At 39.0% G+C, this 12,180-nt stretch overlaps 1 protein-coding gene across 2 annotated transcripts in view; it reads right to left on the reverse strand.

Annotated features, from left to right (window-relative positions):
* scube1 (signal peptide, CUB domain, EGF-like 1) overlaps positions 1 to 12,180 on the reverse strand; it is a 273,608-nt gene that overhangs the window by 4,051 nt on the left and 257,377 nt on the right. For both annotated transcript variants that reach the window (XM_063058118.1, XM_063058117.1), the window contains 5 exons: positions 11,888 to 12,049; positions 7,087 to 7,254; positions 4,726 to 4,887; positions 1,727 to 1,924; positions 56 to 208 (listed from right to left, as the gene is read on the reverse strand). In XM_063058118.1, coding sequence (XP_062914188.1) covers positions 56 to 208; positions 1,727 to 1,924; positions 4,726 to 4,887; positions 7,087 to 7,254; positions 11,888 to 12,049 — 843 coding nt within the window. The remainder of the gene's footprint in view (positions 1 to 55; positions 209 to 1,726; positions 1,925 to 4,725; positions 4,888 to 7,086; positions 7,255 to 11,887; positions 12,050 to 12,180) is intronic.

Below are 12,180 nucleotides of genomic sequence, written 5' to 3' on the forward strand. Positions count from 1 at the left end.
AACTACCAATGTAAAAGGAAGAGCATCTTTGAGTATATGGATCATTTTTCCTTACCATCATATGTGACATATGGAACTTGAAATCCTTTGGCACTGTTCCCTTCATTAGCTTTGAACTGAATCCATAGTTTCCGAGACCTTGAGGTAAACGCGATAGGCCGTTCATAAGTTTGGCATGTTTCATAGGTTGTAACAGATGTTGGTGAAGCTGCGAATGAAATTATAAAATAACTTAATATGGACCATAATGAAAATGCATGTACACTACGTTATTTGAAACTTACCCTTTTAGCTCTTTAACTCCGTTTGGAACAAGTGGAGCCACTGAACCTGGGCTTGGTGCTGGTTCAGTGGTACAGTGTAGAAGTTGCAGTAAGTTAGTGCCCCTACTGCCAACATTGAATGTTGTTATACGGTTAACAAAGCACTTATGATCACCTCTCAGAAAGCTGAGACTCCTGCATCTGTGATGAAATTCCAAGTTGCCTGATAATAGAGAGAAAGGCCAACAATTCCACATAGAACTCATGGCACTTCTCAGGAAAATTTGGGCCAATCTTTGCTATAGATCAAAGTACAACAATGATAAATGTTTTTTTTTCCCCTTCATGTATGTTCACTGGCAAGTCAATAGCAAATTCAGTTGATGTTTTTAAAGATGGGTGAAAAGTTAAAGGAAGAGTAACTAATGCTCCATCATTAGTTCTTCAGTTTCTTCCCCACCTACTAGATAATATGCAGGAAAAGTTTGCAGAGTTTGAACTGAAGGTGTCCCTAAATAGTTAATTCTACTTTTCAAAATATACTTTCCATTTATAATTGTATCTGGGGTGCTAGTACGTGAAAGAAGAAAACAGCATTCAGCTACCAGAATTAGAAAGGCTAATGCAATACCCACCCATATTGTAAGAAGAATGGAGTATTAAATGGAGGACATTTTTGATACAAACTTATTGGGTACTGGTGGACTGCACCTGGAGTACTATGTACAACTCTAGTCTCCATATTAAAGGAAGAATGTTCTGCATTCTAGGCCGTGTAAAGAAGATTCACAAGGATGATTACTGGTCTGGTGTCAATGATGCATGAAGAATGTTAAATAGTGTGGGTTTATTTTCATTGGCATATGGAATAAAAAGCATACACTAATAAGGGGGATAATTAAGGTGGATGACAAGAGATTTCCCTCAGTGGAGATACCTATAACTAGGGAGCATAGTTTCAAAACAATTAAGTAAACAATTGAGTTGGAGGTTAGGAGAATTTCTTTTCTCTCAAGAGAGTCATGCATCCATCAGAGAACCGTGGAGGTGAAGTCAGTGATTACGTTTGAGGTAGAGACTGACGGATATGTACACTAGCAGGGTGTGGGATCTTGTGTTACAGTTAAAATTGGATCAGTAGTGAACTTGTTAACTAACAGAGCAGGCACCAGCTCACTCATGCTCTCATATCTTGTGTTCTCATGTATTCCTTGAATAATTCTCTATTATTCTTTAGGAAGGAAGAAAATGGGATATTTAAAAAAATACAAAAGTACAAAATGACATTGAAACTAAAACAAGGCACAGTAAGTAAACAAACAAAAAGAACAGGATGTGGAGGATGAGAAACAAGAAATCATTGGCTGAAGTAAGATCAAAATATTAGTAAATAATATAATAATGGAGTAATATAAAATTGGTTCAAAATCTTAAAAGAATAATTACTGAATGTAATTACTTACAACTCTTTCTCATTACTAAAACATCTCCACACTCATCTTCCATTGGTAAGAAAATTTCTGGCACGACGATGAGGATCCTCCTCTTTGGTGGTGGATTTATATTCCAAACACACTCCACATTGGAAGGATAATCTCCAGGATAGTTTGGTGACTCAATAAAGCCTGTGTAGTCTCCAAGATCTCCTCCACACTGTTGGTCTTTTTATTAAAAAAAACACAATATTAAAATTGAAGGTAGGCAGGAAACTTACAGAATATTATCATTTGTTGCAAGGGATCTCAATGTAAAAGTAGGGAGGATATACTTAAATTGTCATTTAATCTCTCCTGCTTTTCACCATCAGAGACATTGGTAAGATGTCTTCTAGATTATTGTGTACAGTATTGATTTTAATAAGTTAACATATTAATAATTCAGAAATAGTTCACTTGACTAACATTAATCATAGGCAAGTTATCTTTGAGAAAGGGTCAGACAGGCTAGACCAGTCTGGTGGAATTTAGAAAAGTGGGAGGGAACTTAACTGAAACTTGTAAGGTGCAGAGTGGTGTTGACATGGTCGATGTAGCATGGATGTTTACTCTTGTGGGGAGGATTCATTATGTAAAAATGAGGGGACTCCCAATTACAATCGAGATGAAGAGAACATTTTTCCACATCTTTGAAATGCTGAACTGTGGAAGCAGAGTCTCTGAGTACTTTTAAGGCAGAGATGGATAAATTCTTGATAGGTGGATAGAAGAGGATGAGATTACTGGGGATAAGTGGGAATGAAGTGTTGAGGTTATAATCTGATATTCCTTAAATTGATTGGTCAAACAAGCTCAAGGGGTGAATGATCTACTCCAGCTTCAAATTCATACACAAGTTCATATGGCGTTTTGAAGTTTGTTTTATCTATCCTATTATTATCCTGTCTTACACTACCTTGATAATTGTCATTTAATCTCTCCAGTGTTTCACCATCAGAGACATCCCTTGGTCATCAGTCTGAAACATTCGACTTGCTTTGCTACCTCGTTCATCGACTATTTCCAGCATTTCAGTTTCTGCTATAGGACAACCTGCATTTGTGTAATTACACTTTTGTCACCGCTCTGACATTAGCTTTCACATAACTGATCACGCACTGAGAGTCTGGAATACCTTATTCTTGTAACAGCAGGTACCATGAGGTACAAAACATTCTAACCCAGAGCAAATCAACATCAAATGTGCTTATACTGGCCAAAATTGTTGATTTATATCTAATTGAATGCAACAGTCTCATAAATTCTGTGTATGTGCAAAATCACCTGTTTTCAAGGCTTGCTTGCAAACCAGCACATTCATTGCCTAATGAGGACTGAGAACTTTTGAAGTTTTTTACCAAAATAAGAGAGTGAAATACTCGACCAAGAGCCCACCAAGGCATCTGGGAGTTGTGTAAATGAGTTTTAAAGGCTATTTCTATCCTGTTTAAAAAGGTAACAATCTTGAAACGCAGCTCTCTGATGGTGAAGCTGCAGGCATCACTGCTCCACAACACCAACAACGACTTAAGAGTTAACATGCAAATGTAATTTAATACAAAAGTCATGAATTTGCAATTAGTAATGTAACATGGATTTTTACAGCTGTCTTCACTGTAATCCAGTTGTAACAGTGATTAAGCTTCTATAACCCAGTCCCTGAAAAATAACACTTGGCCTGAGAGCATTTAATGTACTCAACCATAATTAATACACTGCACACTATCTGGTTCTAAAAAAGTAATTTTATGCATTGCAATTTCCTTAATGCCAGTCTTTACTTAGCATTTTCTAGAATAATGAAAAAGTTGACCCCAGAAAACTGCTTCCTGATTATGGTACTTGTTTCATGTGGTTGGCCACTGAACCAACTCAATAATATCACTGCTGCTGATGATAACAGCAAGAAGCAGAAAGAGAATGCTTTGAACATAAGCCTATTAATTTCAATAATTACAATGGTAAGATAATGAAATATATGTTACCATTATAGAGAAACCTAGGGGTGAAACTAGTGTTTCATCATACTGCAAAACATATTGCAAAGGTTGTTTAGCATCATGTCTGAAATCCCTTCTCATTGAAGACATTGAGCTATAATGCTGACATTTGCTAAACTGTACAAACCCTATTGGAAATAGAATCCTACAATAAACATAATACTTTGTATCTGAAAAATATTAAGACAACACCAGCAACATGTCTTGGTACAACCACATAGATGCCACAGCCAGGAAAGCTTGCCAATGACTTTATTTCCTTAAGGAGACTATAGAAATTTGGCATGTCCCCATTGACACTTACAGTTTTATCAATGCACCATAGAAAGCATTCTGTCTGGATGTATCATAGCTTAGTATGGCAATTGCTCTGCACATGACTGCAAGAAACTGAAGAGTCATGGACACAGCCTAGCACATCATAGAAACCAGCCCTCTATCCGTGGGCTCTGTCTGTGCTTCTCACTGCCTCAGTAAAGCAAACAGCATAATCAGAACCTCCACCCATTCCAGACATTCTCTCTTCTCCTCTCTCCCCTCAAGAAGAAGATACAAAAGCCTGAAAGCACATACCACCAGGCTCAAGGACAGCTTCTACTCTGCTGCTATAAGACTATTGAATAGTTCCCTAGTACATACAATGGACTCTTGACCTCACGTTATTATGATCTTGTACCTTGTTGTCTACCTGCATTGCAATTTCTCTATAGCTATTACATTTTAGTCTGCATTCTGTTACTGTTTTACCTTGTACCACCTCAGTACACAGTATAATGAACTTATCTGTATACAGTGTGCAAGGCAAGCCATTCACTGTATATCAGTAATTGTGACAATAATAAAGCAATTCCAATTCCAGTTCCAGAACTTTCCGAATCTGAGTACTCTTCTGGATTACTGCAAAATACTTTTGTATTAAGTCAGTGAGAAAATGCTCTAAATAATATCCTGAGATTACTAATTTCTAATGTATTATCAATTACTTACTTTTACATTGAGTGACGTTGGTAGAACCATCAAAATCTGTGGTTGTGTTTCCAGGACAAGTGATGCAGTAATTCTGACCAAACTCTGGCTGATAACTTGCAACGGGACATCTTATGCATCTGTGTGTGGTGGAGTTGTAATAGTGACCAGGGGAACAATGAACTGTGGAAAAGTTTATGAATGGTAAAAAATATTTCACTGAGTGATTTATTGTTATTTTAGAGATCATAAAACTGTTATACAAAACACAATATTTTATGTAAAAGTTCACAGTAAATGAATGAACTACAGAGTTTAGCATTAAATAACCATTTATTCTGATGTTATGTAATTCAAGTGAACGAGACTAAGACTTATCCAATTAAAAGGGAATGTTGATGCTGTTGTAAATGTCATTTAGTTTCATTGAATAGGTTGCATAAGTAATTGTAAACAACAAGCAATTTTACAAATTGCATTTACACATCACCTTTTATTTTGGAAAACCCTCCTTCCACAAATGGAAAGAAAACCGAATACACAAATAAATAAGTGAATATTAGGAAGGGAGACTAAAACTTGGTCAAAGAGATAAAAGTTTAAGGCAGAGTCTTAATAGAAGGGGAACAGATGAAGCACAAGAGCTGAAGGTGGAAGCTGCTTTGGTGCAAGCAGCTGATAGCATAGCTGAAAATGATAGACAAGGGAACAGTCGAGAGATCAGAATGGAAGGAATTAATATCTAGGGAACCGGGGAGCTGGGGTTACAGAGGAGGGAAGCATCACTGTTGGAGGGAGAGGTGCTATAAGGAACAGTGAGGCAGGGAAAGGAAAGGTGCTCAGGGCAGTCCTGGTGTAGTAGAAGGAGCCAGGCTCCATACCCTGAATGGAGAAAGCACAATGAAGGATAAAAGAAACAGAAAATATGTCTTGTGAGGGTGTGAGGTGGTGGAGGTTAGGAGAAGACATGACTGTTCGGTGAGGTGAGGCTGAGGTGTGAATTACAGGTGAATTTCATTGCCATAGAGGGAACCTTTCCACTTACATACACCCTGGCAAGAGTTAAGGGTTTATTACTGTTTCAACAGTACAGATATCTCCACTATAGAATCATAAAACCATAAGACATAGGAGCAGAATGAGGCCATTCAGCCCATCAAGTTTGCTCTACCATTCCATCATGGCTGATTCCAGATCCCACTCACCCCCATACACCTGCCTTCTTGCCATATCCTTTGATGCCCTGACCGATTAGGAAACTATCAACTTCCACCTTAAATATACCCATGGACTTGGCCTTCATCACAGTCTGTGGTAGAGCATTCCACAGATTCACCACTCTCTGGCTTTAAAAAATCCTCTTTACCTCTTTTCTACAGGGTTGCCCCTCAATTTTGAGGCTGTGCTCTCTAGGTCTGGATACCTCCCACCACAGGAAACATCCTCTTCACGTCCACCTTATCTAGTCCTTTCAACAGTCGGTAGGTTTCAATGAGATCCCTCCACATTCTTCTAAATTCCAGTGACTATAGGCCCGAAGTTGCCAAACGCTCTTTATATGTTAACCCCTTCATTCCCAGAATCATCCTCATTAACCTCCTCTGGATTCTCTCCAATGACAACACATCCTTTCTGAGATATGGGGGCCAAATCTGTTGACAATACTCCCAGTGCAGCCTGACTAGTGTCTTATAAAGCCTCAGCATCATCTCCTGGCTTATATATTCTATTCCCCTTGAAATAAATACCAATCATTTCACAGTTTCAAAAGCTTGTTGCTGAAAAGCCTTTTGAGAGGTGTGCATTTCTAGTAGCTGTGGACCTTCTTAATGGTGGAAACCCTGATGTGGATTTGAACCCCGCACACAGAAACCCGAATCGTTCTTCTCACTGGAAACTAGCTTCAATTTACCTGACGGTTTTAAAGATACAAATTTTAATTATATTCAAAAAACTTGCTTAAGAAACATACTAACTCCATGTACCTTTTGTGGCGTTGCTCATAGTGGTAAGCAAGTATGTCTGTAAAAGAGTAAGTGGTTTTGGAGACCAATCCCAGGGCTACAGAAGATGAACATATTGGGACAAAATGGACCAATGTGTGAATGTGACCCAGGGTGGGAATGTAACTGAAAAAGGTTTTTGGTAAATTAAATGGATTATGCTTTGATTCAAGTGGGGGATATTCAAGATTAATTTGTCAATTAATCTAGCATTTAAAATTTGTTGTTTGCACAGCCATATTAGCTTTTCATTGGTAATTTTTAATATGTTTTTACTGCAATTTTCCAACAAAGTGAAACACTGAAAATGTGCTGCTGACTTGACTAGAATGCCATCAGTGGAACTGCTCATACTGCAGATAACAACAGCAAGACTTACCTTTCGTTTCACAATCTTGGAATGAGACGGCACCTTCATATTTGGTTAATAATCCACCCCCACAATAGAAGCACTGTGTGCGGCCTGGCTCAGGTTGGAAGGTGCCAATTGGGCATGATCGACAGGGCCTAAACCCATCGGATGAGAAATGTCCTGGGGAACACTGGCCTGAAAAAAGAGTTAAAGAAAACTTCAGTCCATTTGCACAGTAGCAAAATTAAAAACAAGCACATCCACACACAACTTAAAGAGGCAAAATTATTTGGTGGATAAACTACATTTTGTGATTGCATATATAGTACAATATATTACAAACTATCCTGCACAAGTCAGCAGCATCTATGGAGGGGAATAAACAGTCAATGTTTCAGGCTGAGGCCTTTCATCAAGACGTCTTGCCTGAAACCATCAACTGTTTATTCTAATCCTGACTTGCTGAGTTCCCCCAGCATTTTGTGTGTGTTGCTTTAGCTTTCCAGCATCTGCAGGGACTCTTATGCTTATAAACTATCCTTCTGTCTGGCATATGGGCTCAAATCCAATCCCAGAAGAAGGGTAGTGCAAAACTTTTGAATATTAGAGATAATTGACAAACTGTGTTTGGATGAAATAACTAAATTCTGAAGAATCCACCACACAATGTTGTCTTTAGAAATACACTTAGTGGCCACTTTATTAGGTACATCTGCACCCCAGCTCGTAAATGCAAATATCTATTCAGGCAATCATGTGGCAGCAACTCAATGGATAAAAGCACGCAAGCATGGTCAAGAGGTTCAGTTGTTGTTCAAACCAAACATCAGAATGGGGAGAAAATAGGATCTAAGTAACTTGGACTATACATTGATTGTTGGTGCCATACAGGGTGGTTTGAGTACCTCAGAAACTGATCTCCTGGGATTTTCACGCAGAGCAGTCTCTACAGTGTGCAGAGAATGGCATGATAAAGAAAAAACACCCAGTGAGTGACAGTTCTGTAGGCAAAAATGCCTTGTTAATGAGAGGTCAGAGGAGAATGTCCAGACTAGTTCAAGCCAGCAGGAAGGTGACTGTAATTCAAATCACCACACGTTACAACATTGGTGTGCAGAAGAGCAGAATACACAACACATTGAACATTGAAGTGGATGAACAACAGTAGCAGAAGACCATGAACGTACATTCAGTAGCCACTTTATTAGTTTCAGGAGGTACCTAAAGAAGTGGCCACTAAGTATAGATATGTTCATTTCCTGCCATGGATTCGCTGCTTCACTGCTCACTGATGCACACTGCATAACTTAATTTCAATGGGAAATTTCCAAATCCATCCTGGAGAAAAGAATGTTTGTGAAAGTCCACCAGCCTGAAATGGTCTCTGTGTTTCTCTCCCCACAGGTGATGCCTAATCTGCTATTTCCAATACAATTTCACTAAATGGTAGAAAGGACTCAAGAGCCTAAAAAGGCAACTCTTGCTCATTTATTCATTTACTTCTTGTATTTCAGAATTCCAACAATAGCCAAATTTTGCTTTTGTAAAGAAAAGAAAGGTTTGATATTGTTCAACTGGAGTACCACCGGCATGAAGAGCCAGTTCTACTGAATTACCCAGGAATATGGAATATGACTTTAAACTTCATTTTCAATACTTCTGGATCATTAGTGGCCAAGGGATCATTGACTCCCACCATGATTAACCTCTTCATGTTATCTAGCACAAATCCATAGAATTCGCAGCAACACACACAAAATACTGGAGGGACTCAGCAGGTCAGGTAGCATCTATGGAAATGAACGAGCAGTCAACACTCTGAGCCAAGACCCTTCTTCAGGACACATAGAATTCTCTTTATTTTTGGAGAGAGAAAGCTTCAAACCATAATGAGCCTTTGGTGTTTATAACCCTCATCAGCTACACACTCAAAATAAAAGTATTCTGTGGGACTATACTCTTAAAAATACCAGGGAGATACTTTCACTTTATGTAATTTGAATTCTGGCTAGTCTCAAAATTTCATCAAAATTCATTTAATTCAAGCACAGCTCTGGCATCGTGTGTGTGTTAACATCAGTGTATTCAGACGTTGGGTAAAAGCACCACTTTCAATTCAGCAGGTAAAACATGTGAATAAAAATGCCTGATGTGGCGGACGGAGCACCTTCACTCTGCCACAACAAGTGAGTTTTCCTTGTGGCCACCTACTTTTATTCCACTTCCCATTGCTATTCCGTCATGTCGGTCCATAGCTTCCCCTACTGCCAATATGAGTTCATTCTCAGGTTGGAGGAGCAACACCTCATATTCACTCATATCTGGGTAGCCTCCAGCATGACAATATGAATACTGAAATTTCTAACTTCCAGTAATTTCTCCCTTCCTCTCCTTTCTCTCTTCTTAAATTCCCTATTCTGGCTCCTTTTGTACCCCTTCCCTTATCCCTACCTCCCCATCACCTCTCTCTCGTGTCCCTCCTCCTTTCCCTTCTACCATGGTCCATTCTCCTCTCCTATCAGATTTCTTCTTCTTCAGCCCTTTACATTCTTCACCTGTCACCTCCCAGCTTCTCATGTCATCCCCTCCCCTATCCACACGTCTTCCTCCTCACTTGATTTCGCCTATCACCTGCTGGCTTCCCCTCCCTCCACGTTCTTATTCTAGCTTCTTCCCCCTTCCTTCCCAGTCCTGAAAAAAGCTCTCAGCCTGAAACGTCAACTGTTTATTCATTTCCATAGATACTATCCTCCAGCATTTTGTGTGTTGCTCTGAATTTCTAGCATCTGCAGAATCTCTGTGTTTATTTGAGTAAACCTTAATTTAATGAAAAATAATAAGCTGTGAGTAAAAAGAGCAGTTATTTGTTCACTTCATCCACAAGCCTGATTGGCTGCCATCTACATTTCCTAGGCAATATCAAATGCCCGCTTGAAGTTCAGCTTCTTATCACCTGCAGCTTCTTTTGAGTATACACCATAAATTGCATTGACCAAGCAATATACGATCCAAACTTGTATCTCAAAATTGATAAAGCATGATAGACTATGTCTATGAGACACAACTCTCGGTAGATTGTGTTAGTACACAGCTCCAGATAAAGAACCCTAAAATATTATGATAAACAAGCTATACTTACTCCTGAAACCATTCTGGATGGACTGAATTTATCTTTGGTACTAGTAATCAAAATGGTATTGCTTAATGTGTTCAAGCATTGACTGCATCAAACATTAGTAAAAGTTCAGCAGTGAAAATATTTAGTATTCTGCTCTGTTTAAAAAGGTGTTTTACACCCTTTATCCTGTAGAGGGCATTAATAAAAAGAGTTGAAACACAATGTTCCTAGATTATTAAAATACCTTAACAACACCAATAGTTACATATTATGATAGTCGCACCCTGTGCCAAGCTAATGAGTTACTTTGTTTGAGAGTTGCTCTTCTTTATTAAAACAGCAATGGGATTAGATGTCTTTTCTGATTAAACATGAATGATCTAAAGATTTTATTTTGCACATATTGTACTGTACTAAGTAAACTATCCTCTTACATATGCCCATCAATCTGTGTTTCATTTTCTTCAGTCTTAGTGAACAGAGTGCTTGAAATTCAATGTTTACAATCCTTTCCCCCAGATTTTCCCTAGAGCGTAGGTGAATGTGGGGAGGTTGACAGAGGTACAAAATTATGAGAGAGATAAGACACGATAACTGCAAGCAAGGTTTTTCCCATTGAGGTTGGGTGAGACTAGAGGTAGAGGTCAAGACTTAAGGGTGAAAAGTGAAATGTTTAAGGGGAACTTGAAGGAGAACTTCTTTACTCAGAGGGTGGTGAGAGTGGAACGAATTGCCAGAAGTGGTGGATGCGGGATTGATTTCAACATTTAAGAGAAATTTGGATAGGTACGTGGATGGGAGGGATAGGAAGAGCTATGGTCCAGGTGCAGGTCAATGGGACTTGGCAGATTAATAGTTTGGCACAGATAAAAATGGGCCAAAGGACTTATTTCTGTGTTGAAGTGTCCTATTACTCTGCTCCTGTTTACCATGTACATATGTACGTATACAGTATATCATATACATGTTGCTCTCAATTTGTATTGACCTTTCTTATTATATACCCTACAAATCTTGGAGCTCCTTCATATTTAAAAAATAATTATAATTATCTGGACTAAATGTAGAATTAATATTTGTTTATTAAGGATTTCGTGGGCACGTGGCCAAGTGGTTAAGGCATTGGACTAGCGATCTGAAGGTCGTGAGTTCGAGCCCCAGCCAAGGCAATGTGTTGTGTCCTTGAGCAAGGCACTTAACCACACATTGCTCTGCGACGACACTGGTGCCATGCTGTATGGGTACTAATGGCCTTCCCTTGGACAACAGTGGAGTCGTGGAGAGGGGAGACTTGCAGCATGGACAACTGCTGGTCTTCCATACAACCTTGCCCAGCCCTGTGCCTTGGAGAGTGAAGACTTTCCAGGCGTAGATCCATGGTCTCGCAAGACTAATGGATGCCTTTATTTTTATTAAGAATTTCAATAGAATATTGACTTTTATATTTTACCACAAGATTTCTCTCCTTGCAGTTGTTTTCTGAATAAGGTGATCTAGGAACATTAAGATACAATACCTGTGTCATCTTTATAGCTTGAAAGGAATGTGGAATTTGGAAAGAGGGTGGTTAGGAGTAGTTCCTTGTACAGACGTAGGATAGTGATTAAACAAAAATATTAAGAAAATGGAACAAAAATCTACCATAAATTGTGTCTAGTTTCTTACCATCTAACAATTGATTAACAAAGTAAGTATAAGGCAAGAACCCACCTCCACACTCAGATACATTCCGAGCCCCAGCTATTCCTTGTCCATCGTTGCTAGGACATGGCTCACAGGACAGCTGCCCTCTTGTATCCTGGTATGTGCCCGGTGGACACAGGAGACATTGGTTGAGCTCTCCACTGTAATAGCGTCCTAGTTCACAGCTGACTGGAAGAACAAGACAGATGTGTGAGTGAACTGAAAGGCTTAGCATTCTAGCTTCTGCAATTTTGTTGTCTGTCATGCCTGTAAGGTATTCACATCATCCTCTCAAAACTAATTAATAAACACATGGACCT

Source organism: Mobula hypostoma, chromosome 9 (genome assembly GCF_963921235.1).
Source record: "Mobula hypostoma chromosome 9, sMobHyp1.1, whole genome shotgun sequence".
NCBI classification, from domain to species: domain Eukaryota; kingdom Metazoa; phylum Chordata; class Chondrichthyes; order Myliobatiformes; family Myliobatidae; genus Mobula; species Mobula hypostoma.